Genomic DNA, 19,775 nt, shown 5'->3' with positions numbered 1-19,775 from the left:
TAAATTTTTTTAGTGAAATTTGAGGAGAGGAAAGTCAAAACTTCTACGTCATGAGGCCTCACCAGAGCGACGAAGGGACTGAGGAGTAAAAAGAATCCTACTCTCCGATATATATAATTCTAAGACTCAAAACATTTTGTTCTAGACTCAACAACGTCAATGATTCGATCAAGCAGGGGGCTCCTAAGTCGGGGATGGCTCTGATTACCAACTTGTAACGCCCATGATGCAGCTATATCTCCCACATGTCGAGGCACGACTTAGAGGCATAACTGCATGGTGGTTTTGTCGCAAGAGGGGTAATCTTCACACAATCCCATGTACTGAATAAGAAAGGGATAAAGAGTTGGCTTACAATCACCACTTCACACAAATAACAAGTTAAACATACATCATCCAGAGTACAATCAAGGTCTGACTACAGAACCAAAATAAAAGAAGACAACCCCAAATGCTAGATCCCCAATCGTCCCAACTGGGCACCACTACTAATCATCCGGAAAAGTCTCATAACAACGACCAAGATCTGCATCAAGCTCCCACTTGAACTCGGTTGCGTCACCTGCACTGGTATCATCGGCACCTGCAACTGTTTGGGAGTATCCGTGAGTCACGAGGACTCAACAATCTCACACCCGCGAGATCAAGACTATTTAAGCTTATGGGTAGGATAAGGTAATGAGGTGGAGCCGCAACAAGCGCTAAGCAAATATGGTGGCTAACATACGCAAATAAGAGTAAGATGAGAAGCTACACAACGGTCGTGATGCTACAAGTGATCAAGAAGTGATCCTGAAAACTACTTACGTTCAAGCATAACACAACACCGTGTTCACTTCCCAGACTCCGCCGAAAAGAGACCATCACGGCTACACACACGGTTGATATATTTTTAATTAAGTCAAGTGTCAAGTTCTCTACAACCGGATATTAACAAATTCCCATCCGCCACGTGACCGCGGGCACGGCTTTCGAAAGTTTAAACCTTGCAGGGGTGTCCCAACTTAGCCCATCACAAGCTCTCACGGTCAACGAAGGACATTCCTTCTCCCGGAAAGACCCATTCAGGCTCGGAATCCCGGTTACAAGACATTTCGACAATGGTAAAACAAGACCAACAAAGCCGCCCGAATGTGCTGACAAATCCCGATAGGAGCTGCACATATCTCGTTCTCAGGGCACACCGGATGAGACATCCTACGAGTAAAACCAGCCCTCAAGTTTCCCCGAGGTGGCCCCGTAGTCTACTCGGTTTGGACCAACACTCAGAGGAGCACTGGCCAGGGGGGTTAAAATAAAGATGACCCTCGGGCTTGGGAAACACAAGGGAAAAGGCTTAGGTTGTTAGGAAAATGTAAAACCAAGGTTGGGCCTTGCTGGAGGAGTTTTATTCAAAGCGAACTGTCAAGGGGGTCCCATAACCCCAACTGCGTAAGGAATGCAAAATCAAGGAAGATAACACCGGTATGATGGAAACTATGGAGGCAAGAGTGGAACAAAACACCGGGCATAAGGCCGATCCTTCCACCTTTTACCAAGTATATAGATGCATTAGTTAAATAAGAGATATAGTGATATCCCAACATATCCATGTCCCAACATGGAACAAACTTCAACTTCACCTGCAACTAACAACGCTATAAGAGGGCTGAGCAAAGCGGCAACATAGCCAAACAACGGTTTTCTAGGAATGTGGGTTAGAGGCTTGACATGGCAATATGGGAGGCATGATATGACAAGTGGTAGGTAGCGCGACATAGCGTCAGAACGAACAACTAGCAAGCAAATATAGAAGTGATATCGAGGGTAATGGTCATCTTGCCTGAAACCCCGCAAGGAAGAAGAACGAGTCCAAGAAGTAGACGACCCAATGTAGTCGAACGAATCCTCACAACTCCAGAACGAAACCGAAGCTAACGATAGAAGCAAACCGGAAAGAAGCAAGCAACATGGTAAACAACCATCACATAAACATGGCATGATGCACAATTAAGAATGATGCATGTCCGATTTAAAGAACCATGGCATGGCAAAGTGCACAAACAATACTACAAATTAAGTGGAGCTCAATATGCAACGAGTTGCATATTGACGAAACACCACATGACTTATTTAGTTCTCTCTCGGTTATGTACTCATCATATTTAAATGTTGGTTAACATGGCAAGAGGTGAGGCATATATAAACTAACTATTTAGGCACTTTTAAATGAGGCCGGAAACAACAAACAACAATTTCGGAAAATTCTCATATGCAAATTTTATAGTTGGTACTGTTCTGCCCTAAACCATATTTTAGAGTTGTTAAACATGCAAAGTAATGCCACCATGTTAACCTATGCATTTTCTACCCCATTTACATATAAAGTTTATTAAATTTGGAGCTACGGTTATTTAGTTATGAAATAAATCATTTTAACATGGCATTTGAGCAACATTTAATCAAACAACATTTAAGCATTTTTAACATGGATGAAAGTGGTATATTATGAAACTAGACAAAATTCTAAGCATTTTACATATATAAATTATTTTAATATGATGCATGGTTTGTTAATTATTAAATGCATGAACAACAGGAGGTAACTATAAATCCTGGGAAATAGACAAATTAGCTGATAGGGAAAAAACGGAAGCGGGCCGAATCTGCTGGGCGCTGGGCCGGGATGTCCTCACCATGGGCCTGGGGGATGCTGGGCTACAGGAGGTCGCGGTGGGCCGGGGCGAACTGGGCCTTGGGCAGGCGGTTGGGCGTGGCTGTGGCCCACGAGGCCCGCAAGGCAGGAGGAGGCCTAGGCGGGCTAGGCGAGGGATCCTGCTCGATCCCGAGCAGGGCATGGCGCGACGGCGCTCTGCGGTGGCGACGACACGACGCAGGAGGGTCGGGGACGGGCGGCGGCTCGCCGGATCCTGCGCAGGAACGACAGGGACGAGCGTCGTCGATGGATCCAGTGGGTGGCGGAGTAGATCAGGGCGGAGGTTGCCAGATCTGGCAACGACGCGAGGTGGGGTCGAGGTCACGAGCGCGTGTGACGGCGACGGGCTTCCGGGTAGCAGAGGGCGTGGATGCGGCATGGCGCGGGGTCCCGGCCGGGTCCGGTCGCCGGAGGAAGGCAGCACGGAGATGCGGTTGTCGGAGGACGACATGGCGAGGCTTGCCGGCGGGAGGCGCTGGCCGAGCGAGGCGATGAGGACGATGGCTCGAGCGACGGGGAGGGAGGCAGACTCGTCCGGGCCCAGATGCGCTTCCCCGGGCCCGATCTGGGTCCTGGCGGGCTACGGCGGCGGGGCTGGACAGGGGCGACGTGGCCGGCTCCTGTTGGCTGCGGCGGGCGCTGAGGGGTGAGGTGGCACTCCGGGATTGGCCCTAGGGCGTGGCGGCGGCGACAAGTGGAGGCGGCGGCGACAAGTGGCGGCGGCGACAAGTGGAGGCGGCGGCGACAAGTGGCGGCGGGGTGCTGGCAGGGCGCTGAGAACAAGGGGGAGGCGGCTGGATGTGGCTGGCGGTGCGGATTTCGAGGGGGAAGGCTAGAGGTAGGTGGAGGGGCTAGGGATGCCAAATTTGGAAGGGGTGTGTTTATATAGGGAAAAGGGGGGTTAGGGGGTTTGAGGCCGTTTTGGAGCCGTTCGATCTCGATCGGACGGTCCGGAGCGGAGGGGGGTTAGATAGGTGGGCTAGTGGGCTGTGCTAGAGAGGTTGGGCTGAGATGAGAGGGAAGTAATGTAGCCTGGCAATCGTTTCCGGAGACTGAAAACGTCCGACGTTAGACCGACTATATTGCGGCCATATGTTTAATGGTTGGGCTATCAAACGAGCTCTGAGTGCGACGAAAATTGATAGGCGGTCTACCTACACTATAATAAGACCGCACGCCAACTTTCAACCCATTACGAGAACATTTTCCGGACACTTATAAAATATTATTTCGGGTGTGTCGCCGGCGCGTGCGAGTGTGTCTGGGCTCAGAACGGACAACCGAAAGAACTGGGGAACCCGGACGAATGCAAGTTTTTAAAACATGATGATGCAATGCACATGATGGCATGGAAAGATGCAACACGCAAACAAATGACAAGGCAACAACAGCGAATAACTGGGAGACACCTGGCGCAACGGTCTCGGGACGTTACATATTGATCTACAACATAGATACGCAAAACTATCAAGACTAAGTTCATGATAAATTAAGTTCAATTAAACATATTACTAAAGAACTCCCACTTAAATAGACATCCCTCAAGACATCTAAGTAATACGTGATCCAAATCATCTAACCCATGTCCGATCATCACGTGAGATGGGGTAGTGATCAATGGTGAACATCTCTATGTTGATCATATCTACTATATGATTCACATTCAACCGTTTGGTCTCCAGTGTTCCGAGACCATGTATGTACATGCTAGGCTCGTCAAGTTTAACCCAAGTATTTTGCATGTGTAAAACTGTCTTACACCTGTTGTATGTGAATGTAGAGTCTATCACACCCGATCATCACGTGGTGTCTCGAAACGACGAACTATAGCAATGGTGCATACTCAGGGAGAACACTTTTATCTTGAAATTAAGTGAAGGGATCATCTTATAATGCTACTATCGTTCTAAGCAAAATAAGATGCATAAAAGATAAACATCACATGCAATCAAAATATGTGACATGTTATGGCCATCATCTTGTGCTTTTGATCTCCATCTCCAAAGCATCGTCATGATCTTTGTCGTCACCGGCTTGACACCTTGATCTTCATCGTAGCGTCGTTGCATCAAGGTCGTCACGCCAACTATTGCTTTTACAACTATCGCCAACGCATAGTGATAAAGTAAAGCAATTACATGGCGCTTGCACTTCATACAATAAAGAGACAACCCTAAGGCTCCTGCCGGTTGTCGATACTACAAAACATGATCATCTCATACATCAACATATATCACATCATATCTTGACCATATGACATCACAACATGCCCTGCAAAAACAAGTTAGACGTCCTCTACTTTGTTGTTGCAAGTTTTACATGGCTGCTATGGGCTTCTAGCAAGAACCGTTCTTACCTATGCATAAAACCGCAATGGATTCATCAAGTTTGCTGTTTTAACCTTCTTCAAGGACCGGCCATAGTCAAATTCAATTCAACTAAAGCAGGAGAAACAAACACCCGCCAGCCACCTTTATGCACAACTAGTTGCATGTCAGTCGGTGGAACCATCTCATGTGCGTGGACATGTAAGGTTGGTCCAGACCGCTTCATCCCACAATACCGCTGAATCAAAATAAGACGTTGGTGGCACACAGTACGACTATCACCGCCCACAACTCCTTGTGTTCTACTCGTGCATATCATCTACGCATAGACCTGGCTCATGATGCCACTGTTGGGAATCGTTGCATGGAAAACAAAAAAAATTCTACGCACACGCAATGATCTATCCATGGAGATGCATAGCAACGGGGGGAGAATGTGTCTACGTACCCTCGTAGACTGTAAGCGGAAGTGTTTCACAACGCGGTTGATGTAGTCGAATTTCTTCATGCTTCAACCGATCAAGTACCAAACGCATGACACCTTCGCGTTCTGCACACGTTCAGCTCGGTGACGTCCCTCGCCTTCTTGATCCAGCAAGACATCGAGGTAGTAGATGAGTTCTGTCATCACGACGGCGTGGTGACGGTGAAGTGATCTCCGCAGGGCTTCGCCTAAGCACTACGAAAATATGACCGGGGGTGTAAACGTTTGGAGGGGGACGCCGCACACGGCTAACAATTGTCTTGTGTGTGCTAGGAACCCCCTCATCATATATATAGGTGGGAGGGAGAGGGGAGAGGCCAAGGGGCGCCCCAAGTAGGTCCGAATCCTACTTGGGCTCCCGCCCTTGGTCGCGCCCCCCTGCCATGTTTGTTGGAGGGGGAAGGAAAGACGGGGGGGGGGGGAGAGGGAAGGAAGGGGGAATCCTATTCCTCTCTTTCCTTTCCCTTCCACTCTTTCCTTCTCCGCCTAGGCCAGCCCATATGGGGGCGTACCATCCCCTTGTGGCTGGTGTGTTTCACCTCTTGGCCCATAAGGCCCATATCTTTTGTCGGGGGTGTCCGAAACCCCTTCCGGTGACCCGATAAGTACCCGGTACCCCGGAAACACTTATGGTGTCCGAATACCATCGTCCTATATATTAATATTTACCTCTCGACCATTTCAAGACTCCTCGTCATGTCTGTGATCTCATCCGGGACTCCGAACAACATTCGGTCACCAAATCACATAACTCATATAATACTGTATCGTCATCGAACGTTAAGCGTGCAGACCCTACGGGTTCGAGAACTATGTAGACATGACCGAGACACCTATCCGGTCAATAAACAATAGCGGAACCTGGATGCCCATATTGGCTCCTACATATTCTACGAAGATCTTTATCGGTCGAACCGTTATGACAACATACGTAATTCCTTTTGTCTATCGGTATGTTACTTGCCCGAGAAATCTTCGCCGAGACAAGCTTCGATTTACAAATATGTGCATTTTTAAACGACATATGAATACCGTTTTGAACAATTAAAAAACATAGAAATCTTAGAGTATAGAATTCCTATATGAAACTTTTCTTTGTCATGGTTTGGATCATAGGGAATTGACATTCCATGTTCCTTCGAAATTCCTATGGAATCGGCTATTTTGGAGAATAACAAGGCCCGTTATAGCGTCAAAACTCAAATACATATAAATTGAAATGTTATGTACCTAAGGGTGGTCATAATGGGGAGTAATTTAGACTAGTGTCATGCATATGTCACTAGTATATGTTACTACCCTCATCGTGCAACGTGCCATGGAAGTAGTATCATAACATTGCCACATCGTTATACAATTGTGAATGGAACCACCTGAACATGTAATCATGCATGGGAGAATGCCCACCACAATATTCAACCATGCATGGAAAACCGTTTTCATCTTAATCAGACTTTTACATTCAATAAATACAGTTAAAAAACATTCAATAAATACAGTTAAAACTACATACTCATGACACTAATTATTCAAAGTCATTACATCAATCCCTCATACAAATGCATAGGATTGCAAGGCTATGCCTTAACCCGTTGTCTTTTCGAACTAATCACACATGGCGATGAGATCGCAAGAGAAAATGATTGAAGGAGACATAAAGATGAATACTTATTTGATAATATGTCCTACAATGATTGTCGGATGCGATAACAACTACAATATAACTATACTGGAGGGGAGATGTTTGCGGCAATGGTGATGGCGGCGGTATGATGATGAGACGGGGAATGACGACAACTAGGGTTAAAAATGGCTTGTAATTATCGAATGATGTTCTCGACGCTCTCCTGTTGAGATTTTGGTGTTGTCCCAATTATAATAGTGGGAGGGTTTGGACTTCACGGAGCTGCCATCACTTGGTTGGAGCACGTGCACTCACACCAAACGCCGTCTTGCGCTTTGGATAGATTGTTGCGCTTCTGATTTCCTTCATTCATTCTCCATTTTTTGTTTCCTTCTAAGTGATGATTTATCTTTATATTTGGCATATATTTTCATGTGTAACAAATTAAACCAAGGATTCCACGATCTCTCGCATCCATTAGTCATTAAGTGGCGTATCAGAGTGATTTTTTCAAAATAAAAAAAACAGTTTAAGCAATGGCAGGATGAGCACAAAAATGTCCCTCATCACTTGGCTGTGTAAAGCACCACTACTAGTTTTGTTTCTGGTGATGGTGGTGATGGCGTGCACGATGATCGACTACGAAGATACAATGACGATGTACATTTTGTGATAGTTGGGGCTTGAAAACTATTGTCGGCATGTATATTTTGATGAGGTAGTATATATTAAACCCTTCACACTGATGGCGAACTTGTAATGGTAGGATTACACCCTTTTTTTATGTGGTGCTAGGATGATGTTAGGCCCCTCCCAATGCTCCACCTTGTACATGTGCTAAGGTTGCCAACTAAGCAAAAAATATGATGTGGCATGCTAGTTAAGAAGAGAGAGAGTAGTATGATGACCCCAGGAAGAAACGATGCTAAGCACGTGAACCTAGATGGAAGCACAATTCTGAGTCTACAACGAATTAAATGCACGAAGCTTAGCACCCAAAAACTTAGCACCTTTGCATTGTGGACTTGAGTTGTCAAGACATTTAATATGCTTAGCACCTCATCTAAGCACCTTTGCATTGAGGGATGTCTTATAGTAGCTAGGATGGACTTGCTCTGCATTTATGACCATGCATGCCTAAGTTTTTTTTTTCTATTCGTGTTTAGTGTGTTAGTGTGCTTGCTCTTTTGTCATGCAAACACATTGTTGACGACACTTCAAGGCAATGCTGAACCAGGCACAATAAGAATGAAAAACATATATAGAAGTACAAGAGAAAAGTAAAAAGTGCTTTGTTTTTCCAATTACGTTTTTCATTTATAGCGTGCTTGACTTTCCCCTCAAATCAAAAAAGAAAAAAGAAAAAACTTGCGAACTAAGTCAAATACGTGTCTATCCATGGCGCACGTAATATCCCGAGCTTAAAAGTAAAATACGCCTCCGACCACGCTTTTATATAACCAAGACAGGTCGGGGCACGGGCTCCTTCTCTCGCATATCCCCACAGGCGCCTCCAGACCCCCGTACGAATACCGGAGCCCTCGAACCGCAAACCCTAATCCCCATGGCGGACTCCGACGCATCGGCGGCGCCGCCAGAGGTAGCGACCGAGATGAAGATTCCAGTCGTAGACCTCACCGACGCCGTGCAGGAAGACGCTGCACCAGACCCTGCGGCGGCCGCCCCCACGCAGGAAGAGGAGCCATCAGAGGTTGCCGAGGCCGAAGGCGACCACAAGAGGAAGCTCGAGGAGGTCGACGCGGGCGCGGAGGCCAACGGCGCCGGGGAGGACGCCAAGCGACCGCGCGTGGAAGGCAACGGCGCAGGTTAATCTCTCTCGCGCCCCACCCCCTCTCTATCCACGTGTGCGGTTGTACCTAGGGTTTACTGTCTCGGCGACGATTCTAGCTTGTCAAACATGGTCGGTTCGTCTTAAGCCTGGATCGTAATCCGTCTGCTGATCCGTTCGTTATCTCTGTTGGGATCAGATGCCGTGCAAAACAGTGAGTCCTCCGAGAAGCCCGAGGAGCCAGTCGCTGTGATTACTGAGGGGGCGGCAGATGCCGAGGTTGCTCCTGCTGGTGATCTGCAGACAAGTTATGAGGTCAAGCCACAAGAGACTGCAACTGAAGCACCGCCACAACAGCAAGAAGGCGATGCAACCGGTGCCCTGCAGGAGACTACCCGCCTAATTGATGTGCCCAATACCAAGGTATAACCATTGGCTTCGATGAAATCTGTTTTTTGGGGCCAGTGTTGCATCAAACACAGAAATTCGTGTCTACTACTGATTTACACACATAATTTGCTTATGCTGATGGTGGAAATTCATGCAGGTCGGCGTTCTAATAGGAAAAGCGGGTGAAACAATCAGAAACCTGCAAATGAGCTCGGGCGCAAAGATCCAAATTACAAAGGATGCAGATGTTCCTTCAGATGCCACGACTCGTCCAGTCGAATTGGTTGGAACTACCGAGAGTATTGACAAGGCTGAGCAGCTTATTAAGAGTGTTATAGCTGAGGTATGCTAAATGTATCAACTTACTCAGGTGTTTGAAGTAGTTTATGTTCGCTGAACTTATATTGGTAAAAGTTACATCTAAGGCTCTATCCAATGCATATATTCCAGGCTGAGGCTGGCGGTTCCCCTGCCTTGATAGCCAAAGGTTTCGGGTCTGGTCAGTCAGGTTCAGAGCAGTTTGAGATGCTAGTCCCTGATAATAAGGTTAGTTTTCAATGTTGGTGATGAATCCAACTGTTTCGTTTGCCTAACTCTTCTCTGATCTTATCAATTTCGTAGGTTGGTTTAATTATTGGAAAAGGAGGTGAGACAATTAAAAACCTGCAAACCCGATCGGGTGCTCGAATCCAGGTAGATAGTTTGCATTTTAAACAATTATAGCTTATGTCAACTGAGGCTTGAGGGCGGCGGTAAATGTTAATGTAGTTAATTCCTCAACATCCTCCGGCGGGTACTACACTGACCGAAAGGACTGTACGTGTTACTGGCAATAAGAAGCAGATAGAAGCTGCAAAAGAGTTGATTAAGCAAGCTATGAGTCAGGTGATGTAACCCTGCTTTGTGCTTTTTTGCTCCATTATTGCTGTGATGAAGCCTCTGATGCTTGAGGCTGATGTGATCCTGCTTTATGCCTTTTATCATTCATCTGTGCAGTGAGCAACTCAGTAATGCTTCATTCTGTCTATTGTCCATATGTACACTTGTGCTGTGATTACCTGCATGATGCTTATGCCCCTATGATAAACATAGTGATATTGAATTTAGCGTTGTCGCCAAAATATCAAGTTTGTGTATTATGCTACTTGGTACGAAATCATAGCATGTATGATTGCCTGTGTATTTCATTTCTACCTTGTCTGATTGGTACAACTGGCTTTTTCTATGTCACCATTTTGGTAGTTAATTATATGCTATTCATGGTGCTATGCTAATGCTGCTAATAAATGTGATGCACTTAATCATCTTAACTTTTCAAAACTTTGTTGTCAATTATGTTCAAATTGCCTTGTCTATGAATAAGACTGGAGATGTTTTGCCTGAAAGGAGTCTCCCATTAGTTGTTTTTTGGAGTAAAACCTTTTATATTCTGATAATAGAAATTGAAAATTGTCCTAGTTTATGCCATTTTTGTAACTTGCGTTGATGCTCCCATTTTAACATTTGTGGCTGTTTCATTCCAACTCTGCATCTTGTAAATTTGAACATTGTTCATGTGTATATGAGCACACTTTAGCGCAAGTGCATTCTTGATTAAATAGCAATCCGAAAATAGTCACTTTATCGTGCTTGGGGTGTTTTATATTGCCCCTTGCCCATTTATGGAATCTGAAGTATGACTAGACTAATCTGTGTCTTCTTTAATGGGCCTGTATGACATTCTTGATATATAGAAGTGCCTAACTGGACTGGAAGGTAAGTTCTCCGTTTGCCCTACTTTCCTTGATCGATCAATCAGTCAGTGACATGCAATCGGCTTGTGGGTTATTGTGGGTTGTAGTAGGTTCACCCACATAATTTTATTGTGGGTTATTTGTTACTGTTAGAGCTATATTCTCCACCAAATTTTGCCCTGAAATATTTAGTATGTATTTTGCCCTGAAATGTCTAGTATGCCACCTTTTGTTCTGCATGTCACTATAAAATTTTGAGTGTTGCCTGCAACCTGCCAATCATGTTATTGTGCTTGATGTAGTATCAGTACGAAACATAATGTGCAGCATCGATTATATTTAGAAACAAAATTAGGAACTAGGAATAAATGGTTCACCACCAGTTAATATTGAATGGTTTTGTATTTTGGACCTAGGAAAGTTGGATACAGTTACAGAAACAATAATAGAAGAGTTCATGGTTCTAGTGTAACTGGACTGCCCTCAATGTTTTTACCTGATCCTTGGCTCTGGCTTCACACATGGTTTGGTCAATTAGCCTCTTGCTAACTCTAGATAAAATCTGATACTGTTTCCTACATCGGAAGTCGTAGCTGACACATCAGGTTATCTCCCTTCCAGTTTCCGTGAATTATCTTTTGTTGAAGGTGCCAATTGGAGTTGGCTGGGTATACCAATGCAGATTCAGCTAGGCCTTCCTGATGGGGTCATCTCCTTCATCCGTTGCATCACAGCAGAGGGATATTGATCATTGTCCCTTGCCCTCGTATGGTTTTTGTAGTCGGGGTAACTGGTAAGGCTGCTTATGGCTGAAATGGAAAGAAAAACCAATCCTGCATTGGAAGACTGCACCAATTGTATCATTGCCATGCCAAGGATACTGCATCACCATGTCTAGGTTTGCTAAACTAAATTGTTTGCAACTCTCTGTTGTCTGCAGAACCACTTCTCTATAGTCGAAAAGCTGTGAACTATGTCACATCATTTGTCTTAGTTTTATGATGTGTTACCCCCCCACAACTGCAGTCCCTGTCTGTCCCTTTATGAAGTTTGGGCTAATTAACCTTGTTATCATGTCAGTGCTTCGTATGTGATCTTGCCATGTTTTTTTATTTCTGAACTGTATGGAGATGTGGAAATATGTTGAATTGTAAACATTGTTTCTTTCAATCTGTGAAGCTCTTGTTCCCTTAATTCTACTGAATGTGATGATTGTTGGTATTTGCATTCTAATACTAGTGTCTCATCTCATTGACATTATGTGTTTATTCATGGATGGTTGATTCTATTGCCCTTTGTGTTGCACTTTTCACTTTAGATGTCCACATAAGGGTATGAAATGTTATAAGATGCATACTTGTATTTTTTCTCTTGGAAGACTACTTTATTTGAATGCTGTAGCTATGAAAAGTTTTTTACTAGCACGAACTTGCAGGTTTATTGGTGTACAACTTTGATATGACAGTTATCCTTCTATGATGTTGTTATACATCTTATATCCAGCCTTTGTCTTTGCCATTTACTTTTCTTGTTTGGTTTCTAACATACTTTTATATACAGACATTTCCAAGAAACACAACTCAGTCTGGTGGCTATGGTCCGCAACATCACAACCCTCAGGGTCATGGCCCAGCTTCTCAGTGGGGGCCACGGTCTCAACCTCAGCAGTATGGATATCCACCAAGAGGGCCTCCTCAGAACGCGCCATACTCTCAACCCCCTTATGGTGGTTACCCACAGCAGCCACCACCAAGAGGTGGCATGGGCTGGGACCAGAGGCAGGGCCCTCCGCCTCACCAGGGTGGTGGTTATGACTACTACAAACAGGGATCTCAACCTTATGAAAGCCAGCCACCAAACTACCCCCCTGGACCAGGTAACTACAACAGCTATGGCCCATCACAAGCTCCAAGCTATGGACAGCCTCAGTATCCGCAGTCTGCACCTCCACAGAACTATGGCCCTGGATATGGTGATCCTAGGTACAGTGCTCCAGCTCCAGCCCAGCAGTACTATGGGCAGCCACCAGCCGGTCCGCAGCAAGGCTACCCTCAACAGCCAGATCCTTATGCTAGACCTCCATATGGTGGACCTGGACAATGGCCACCCAGAGGCAGTGCACCTGCAGATGGTGCTTACCAGGCACCACCGCCTGCATCTTATGCTCCGCCAGCCCAGCAACCTCCTGCTTATGGTCAAACATACCCAACTGGACCTGATGGGTATGCTCAGCAGGGTTATTCACAGCAGGGTGGGCAAGGGCAAGGGCCAGCAGCATATGGTCAGACTGCTCCGGCAGGACCAGGGTACAGTCAACAAGGCGGCTATGCGCAGTATCCTGCATCACAGCCAGCATACGGTGATCAGTCAGCTCAAAACAATGCAAACTATGGTTATCAGGGAGCCCCAGCTGATCCCAACTATGGAAATGCCTACCCACAGTCAGGATATGCTGCTGCACCGACAACTGGTCAGCCTGGATATGGTCAGGCAGGATACACTCAGCCACCAGCTACAAACCCACCAAGTTATGATCAGTCTGCGCCACCAGCAGCTCAAAGTGGCTATGCTGCACCTGCTGCAAACCCACAGCCTGCGGTTGCAAAGGGCGTGTCACCTCAGCCTGCTGCTGCTGCTGGATACGGCGGGCAGTGGACTGCCTGACTTCTGTTCCAAAGCCCTGCTGACAGCAAGATATATTTGAAAGCTATATATGTTTTGTCACCTGCTGCTTTAAATCTTTGCGATGTTCCGCCAGGCTTGCCTTCTAAAAGTTTATACTCTCTGTAGTACTAGTAGATTGTTATGTTAACTTTGAACTTCTTGAGTTGAAAAGAGAACCTGGTTAGCTTATTGCCTGTGAGAGTAATTTCTGCATGTCTTGCTTGTTTCATGTTGGTTTTGTTGTGCTTTAGCTATGTTCATTCTTCTGCTTGCTGAAGCAATTTTGACTTCTGTTTAGGGTTTCGGCCCCTTTATTAATTTTAGTGACACTATATACTGTGCTGATTTTTCTTGTAGAATGTCTCCCGAGCCTTCTAGTGTCAAAAACGGAGGGAGTACTTGTCAGCCAGGAGATCTAACAAACTTACTAAGTTTCACCAAGATGTAACCTGGCTAGGAACCCCCAACATTTCCCTCCTTTCCCATTCGTTCGTGCCGCCACCAAATTCCCTGTCCCCTTTCCTTTGGCATGGTCTAGGAGATGTCCCCTTTCCTTTGCCATATGTATTTTAATTCTAGATACATCCATTTCTGCGACGAGTAATTTGGAACGAAGGAAGTAGTATGTAGATATAATGAAGGTCGCATGAAGTAGTATGACACCATGGTTTGAAAATGAGGAGTGTGGTTGCAATAGCAGGCTCATCTTTGTTGGGTAGATTGGTCTCCCTTAAGATGTTCAAATATGACTTCTGAAGGCCCATAGATATCTCAAATTCTATCTTATAGACCGTGCCTCTGCGACAATGTTTGACGGTATGGCTGAAAACTACCTTTATGACTACGTAATTATAGAGTAGTGTTTGGTAGCCTCTAAAAATGTCTGATTCACATCTCGAGAACAAAGCAGGGATCTCAGTCCAGGGCATATCATACACATTGTAGTTGAGACTAACATATGACATATAGTTGCGTCACAAAATTAGTGTGTCCGACACTAATGTTCTACTAGTGCGTGTCCACACTATTTATTTAGTGTCTCTATATCCATGACCTATGAAACATGAACATCAAGCCAACATATGCTAGTTTAACCATGTGTGTCACGAACACCATATCTTCATTGATTAGGGGCCATTGTAAGCCACCATGCACCATAATACTTGATGAAATGATATTCAAGGACAATACTTGATACAAACATGTTGTTGTGCGGCATTCGGTTAAGCCTATACATGTTTAGCTACCATACATTCACCCTTTTAATGTGTATTACAGCATCAACATTGAGGAACACCTAACAATTTCTTAAGACCTAGTCTCTCCGTCCCACAATACAAGGCGTTTTTGCAAGCTATTGTGGGACGGAGGGAGTAGATGTCAGACTAGAACATCGCCGTCGTCGACGACCTCCACCGCCGTTCGCCCCGTAGAGCTTGAGTACGAGGCACCGGTTGCGCACGGGCCACAAGGACCCCTCGCCGAGCTTCCGTTGGTTGGCGGGTTGCACCCGCCCGCGCGTGCACGGTGCACCCCAACAAGAGCGCGAGCAGACAACAAGGCAGTGCAGCGCCGTGTATTTTTGGCACGGGTGCAGGCACACAACGGGCAGCGCAGCGGCTGCGCCATTGAGACATAAGACTGCAACGCGTGCACGTCCGCTTCTCCTCACATTCTCTCTCTGGCCCCCATTCCTAATTCCTCCTCAGTAGCATATTCATGCGAGCAGTGGCTATGTTAGAGGGAACGGTTGGTTTCCACGCACGGCTGTAAACATGGACACTATGCATGAGATGAATACAAGTCTGGTTGCTCATATTCTTCCTGCTCTCCCTTTCTACAACAACGTCTCGCGCAGCGCAGCAACGTCGTCGCAGAGCATGAGCACTTCGCAGGACGTGGGTGGGACGCAGTGGAGCTCGCCGGCGACGTCCCTCTTCCGCCCTGGTCACTTTTGTCGCTCTTCGCTCAAGCCTCACTGGCACAAACCACTGCCACGAGAGTGGTTTTTTGGCGCTAGGGCTTCATATGGCACCCCCTATCCTTATCCTTCAACATAGCGTTGAGATCTATGCTAGCCAACTAACTCACTATATGAAACTATCTTTTTCCCAATAACAACATATGGACTTCAAAATTTGCAGGTCAACCAAATTTTAGAACTTCAACGTGTGAAATGGTTATTTGAACTTTTTTTTGGATTTTTGGGTCAGATGTAAATATACAAAATGAGATTTTTATCAAGTAAAAATATATTTGAAGTCCGGAAGTTTCTTCCGACATTGTAGTTAGAATGTTTTGTCGTCCTACAAAATCTGAAGTTCATATGTTGTTTTATTTGGGATAAATAAAAAAGATAAAAGTGCCTGCACGGATCATGATGCAGAAAACGGGTGGCCAGAAAATAGGTGTCATGGCTCCCAAACCACTCACTAGGGCACTAGGGGGGATTTGTCCGGCTTTCTGAAAGTTGAGGAGATTACGTAAGCCATTTTTGAGTTGAGTTGAGGAGGGTAATGTGGTCGATTCCTGGAAATTTAGGATGGTATATATACTTCTTTCGGCATTAAATGGAGATTATATGCCAAAGCCAGCGAATGAAACTAAATTCATTGTGGTCTGTGCATCAGTCAATTGCATTTATCAATTTAATGGACAAAATGCAAGCAGTTGTATCCGATGGTGGAGCTATGTGGTACACGGGGGTCATTGCCCCCCTCCCCCGGATTTTGTTTTGAAAAGTTTAGATGGGGAAATTGTCCTTTTTCATTCAGTATCTTCATCTTTTGTGTTCACGTCCGTGCTGTTTTTTGTCTAGTGCCATCACATGTTTTATTTGTGGCAATTGGAGGCCGTTGATGACGTGGAGCTCCGCCAGGAAATCACTCCGGCCCTTTGTGTTGGCCGTAGAAAATCGCTTCAGTGCCACCTCCGTGCTCCGGCCATGCACCCTCCAAGCACATTAGCACGGTACACCACGCCAAATCCTCCCCGTCCTATCTTTGTTTCATCGTCAAAATTCTTTGTCCCATCACTAAGCTCTATGTACTTTAACTGTTTCGGCATCCCTGGGATGCTTCTCAAGTCTAGGAGTGTTGAAATATATTGCCTGCCTCTCTGCATTAGTTGGAATTTTTAGATGAGTTGACTGGAGCATAAATTCAATGTAGTATTAGAGCGGCTAGTCCAACGACGTTGATCCTAAATTTCTCTACCACTTCTACAGTGCGCTGCCCCGGGGAGATTAATCTCCTCTCCCTGGGAGCACGGATTAGACTGGTCCATATATTAGATTAGACAAATTCAAAATTTTGAGTAGATTGAATCATATTAGATTGATTTATTTTCAGTTAGCCAAATAAAATTGTATTAGATAGATCCCAATCGATGAAGAAAATCTAACTGATCGGTGCCTTGAACGGCGGTTGAGAGCCTCTAGCCACCGCACACAACCTGAATGTTGAACGAATAGTAGGTACAACCGCCTCCTCCCCTAAGAAAATCCCGGGGTCCTCTGCCTCCCGTTAGCGCGGCTGCTGGGCCATGGCGGCGCGATAGATCCGGCCTTTGCCGTCGGGAGGGCTATGATTTTAGATAATTTTGTTACGATTTGTGTCCTGCTGATGAAGACGAGACAACAGTGGCTCGGTGAAGATAAAATAAGGTTCTCCCCGCTTAGCTCCGTCCCGGTGGTGTGTCTAGCATCATCGGTGGACGTGTGGAGGTGTGTCTCCGGTGGATCTGTCCTTGGTTGATTTGCTCGAATCTGGTCATAGTTCATCTACGTTCCCGTGTCTTCAAGTTTGATCCTTCCGATCTATGCTACTCTTCATCGGCGACGGTTGTTGTTCTGTTGCGCTGGTCTTATGGGGCCTTAGGATGACGACTTCCCGACTGTCTAAAATAACAAGTTTTGTCCGACTTCGGCGAGGGAGGGGCGATGCGAGCAGTGCACCTTCGACTCGCTTCACTGCTTGTAGTCATCGCTAGGTGGTCTTGGATCTGGATGTAATTTTTATTATTTCTGATGTTCTTTGTACTACCATGATTGAAGATGAAGGAATAGATGAGAAGTTTTCTAAAAAAACACCACCGCACACAACTTCGACGGACGACACGTCGCCAAGCCTCAACCCCGCACTAGGAGCAACAGGCCACCTGACCTGCTTCAATGTGTCGACGCGGCTATGATATGATCTCCATCGACTATGATCTCCGTGCCCCATGTCGTTAGCAGGGCGCCCTACTGATACGTCTCCAACGTATTTATAATTTATGAAGTATTCATGCCATGTTTACAACAATTCTATATGGTTTTGGTATGATTTGAATGGAACTAACCCGGACTAACACTGTTTTCAGCCGAACTACAGTGGTGCTATTTTTTGTACAGAATAAAGCTCTTCAAATGCAACGAAACTTTTTGACTTTTTTTTGGAACAAAAGAGGCACTAGAAGCTTCGTGGGAGGATCAGAAGGTGAAGGAGGTGAGCACAAGACACCTGGGCGCGCCAGGAGGCCCAGGCGCACCCTGGTGGGTTATGCCCACCTCGAGGCCCATTTTCGCGTGATTCCAACGCTACAAAATCATATACATAGAGAAACCATCAGAAATAACCCTAGATCAAAAGTTCCGCTGCCGCAAGCCTCTGTAGCCACAAAAACCAATCTAGACCCCATTCTGCACCCTGCCAGAGGGGGAAATCATCATCGGTGGCCATCTTCATCATCCCGGCGGCCACCATGATGAGGAGGGAGTAGTCTACCCTCAGGGCTGAGGGTTTGTACCAGTAGCTATGTGTTTAATATCTCTCTCTCTCTATCTCGTGTTCTTGAGATGTCACGATCTTGATGTACCGCGAGCTTTGTTAATATAGTCAGATCATATGGTGTTTTACCCTCTCTATCTTGTTGTGATGAATTGAGTTTTCCCTTTGAGATTTCGTTTTTATTGGATTGAATACTTTTATGGATTTGAGAGCACTTAATCTATGTCTTGGAACCCAACTCGCGGATTCCCGAGGTGACATTGGGGTAATCTATGCATAGGGGTTGATGCACGTTTTCATCCTTGTTTCTCTGATAGAAATCTTGGTGCACTCTTTGAGGTTCTTTGTCTTGGATCCAGTATTATGAATCTGAAATTGTTTGATGCATATTGCATAATCAACTCACGGATACTCGCGGTGACATTGGAGTATCTAGGTGACATTAGAGTTGGTTGATGTGTATCATATGGTGTTATTTTAGTATGAACTCTTGGTTAGATCGATAGGAAAGAATAGTTTGGTGTTATTTTAGTACGGACTCTAGGATAGATTAATCGGAAAGAATAGCTTTGAGATGATTTCGTACCCATAAACAATTTCTTCTTATGTTCTCCGCTAGATAGGAACTTTGGAGTGACTCTTCATCGCACGTTGAGGGAAGGTTATATGATCCAATTATATTAGCATTGTTGAGAGATTGCACTAGCGAAAGTACGGACCCTAGGCCTCATTTTTAAGCATTGTGGAATACCATTTGTGCTCCATTTTATCAATTGCTACCCTGCTGTTTTTTATTGTTCCTATTACAAAAATCAATATCTACTATCATTATTACGCTTTTATTACCATCTCTTCATTGAACAAGTGCACCTATACAAATTACAATTGTATTTAGTGTGTTGGGGACACAAGAGACTCTTTGTTATTTGGTTGCAGGGTTGTTTGAGAGAGACCATCTTCATCCTATGCCTCCCACGGAATGATAACCCTTAGGTCATCCACTTGAGGGAAAATTGCTACTGTCCTACAAAACTCTGCGCTTGGAGGCCCAACACGAGTCCACAAGAACAAGTTGTGTAGTAGACATCAAGCTCTTTTCTGGCGTTGTTGTCGAGGAGGTGAGTACTTGAAGTTATATCTTTAGATCTTGTAGTTGATTATTTTAGTTTCTTGTTTTATCACTAGTTTAGTTTGTAAAAGAAAACTACAAAAAATGGAATTGAGGTTGCATCATATTGTTCATCTTTATAATGTCTTTTTTGAAAATGATGGAAAGGAAAATTGTGCTCAATTGATAGAA

The 19,775-nt window shown here is 45.3% G+C and overlaps 1 protein-coding gene across 1 annotated transcript; it reads left to right on the top strand.

The window, feature by feature from the left end:
• Positions 1–8,614: 8,614 nt before the first annotated feature.
• LOC125520390 (far upstream element-binding protein 1-like) lies at positions 8,615–13,895 on the top strand (the record flags this gene model as incomplete). Its single annotated transcript, XM_048685312.1, is given in 7 exon segments — positions 8,615–8,956; positions 9,119–9,342; positions 9,467–9,652; positions 9,760–9,855; positions 9,931–10,002; positions 10,078–10,194; positions 12,603–13,895. Coding segments are annotated over 7 exon segments (2,141 nt in total), but the record flags the coding sequence as incomplete, so codon positions are not given.
• Between the last annotated feature and the right edge of the window lie 5,880 nt (positions 13,896–19,775).

The sequence above is a fragment of the Triticum urartu genome, chromosome 7, assembly GCF_003073215.2.
Source record: "Triticum urartu cultivar G1812 chromosome 7, Tu2.1, whole genome shotgun sequence".
Classification (NCBI taxonomy): domain Eukaryota; kingdom Viridiplantae; phylum Streptophyta; class Magnoliopsida; order Poales; family Poaceae; genus Triticum; species Triticum urartu.
The sequence above is the reverse complement of the archived record's forward strand: the minus strand, read 5'-3'. Positions and strand labels throughout refer to the sequence as shown.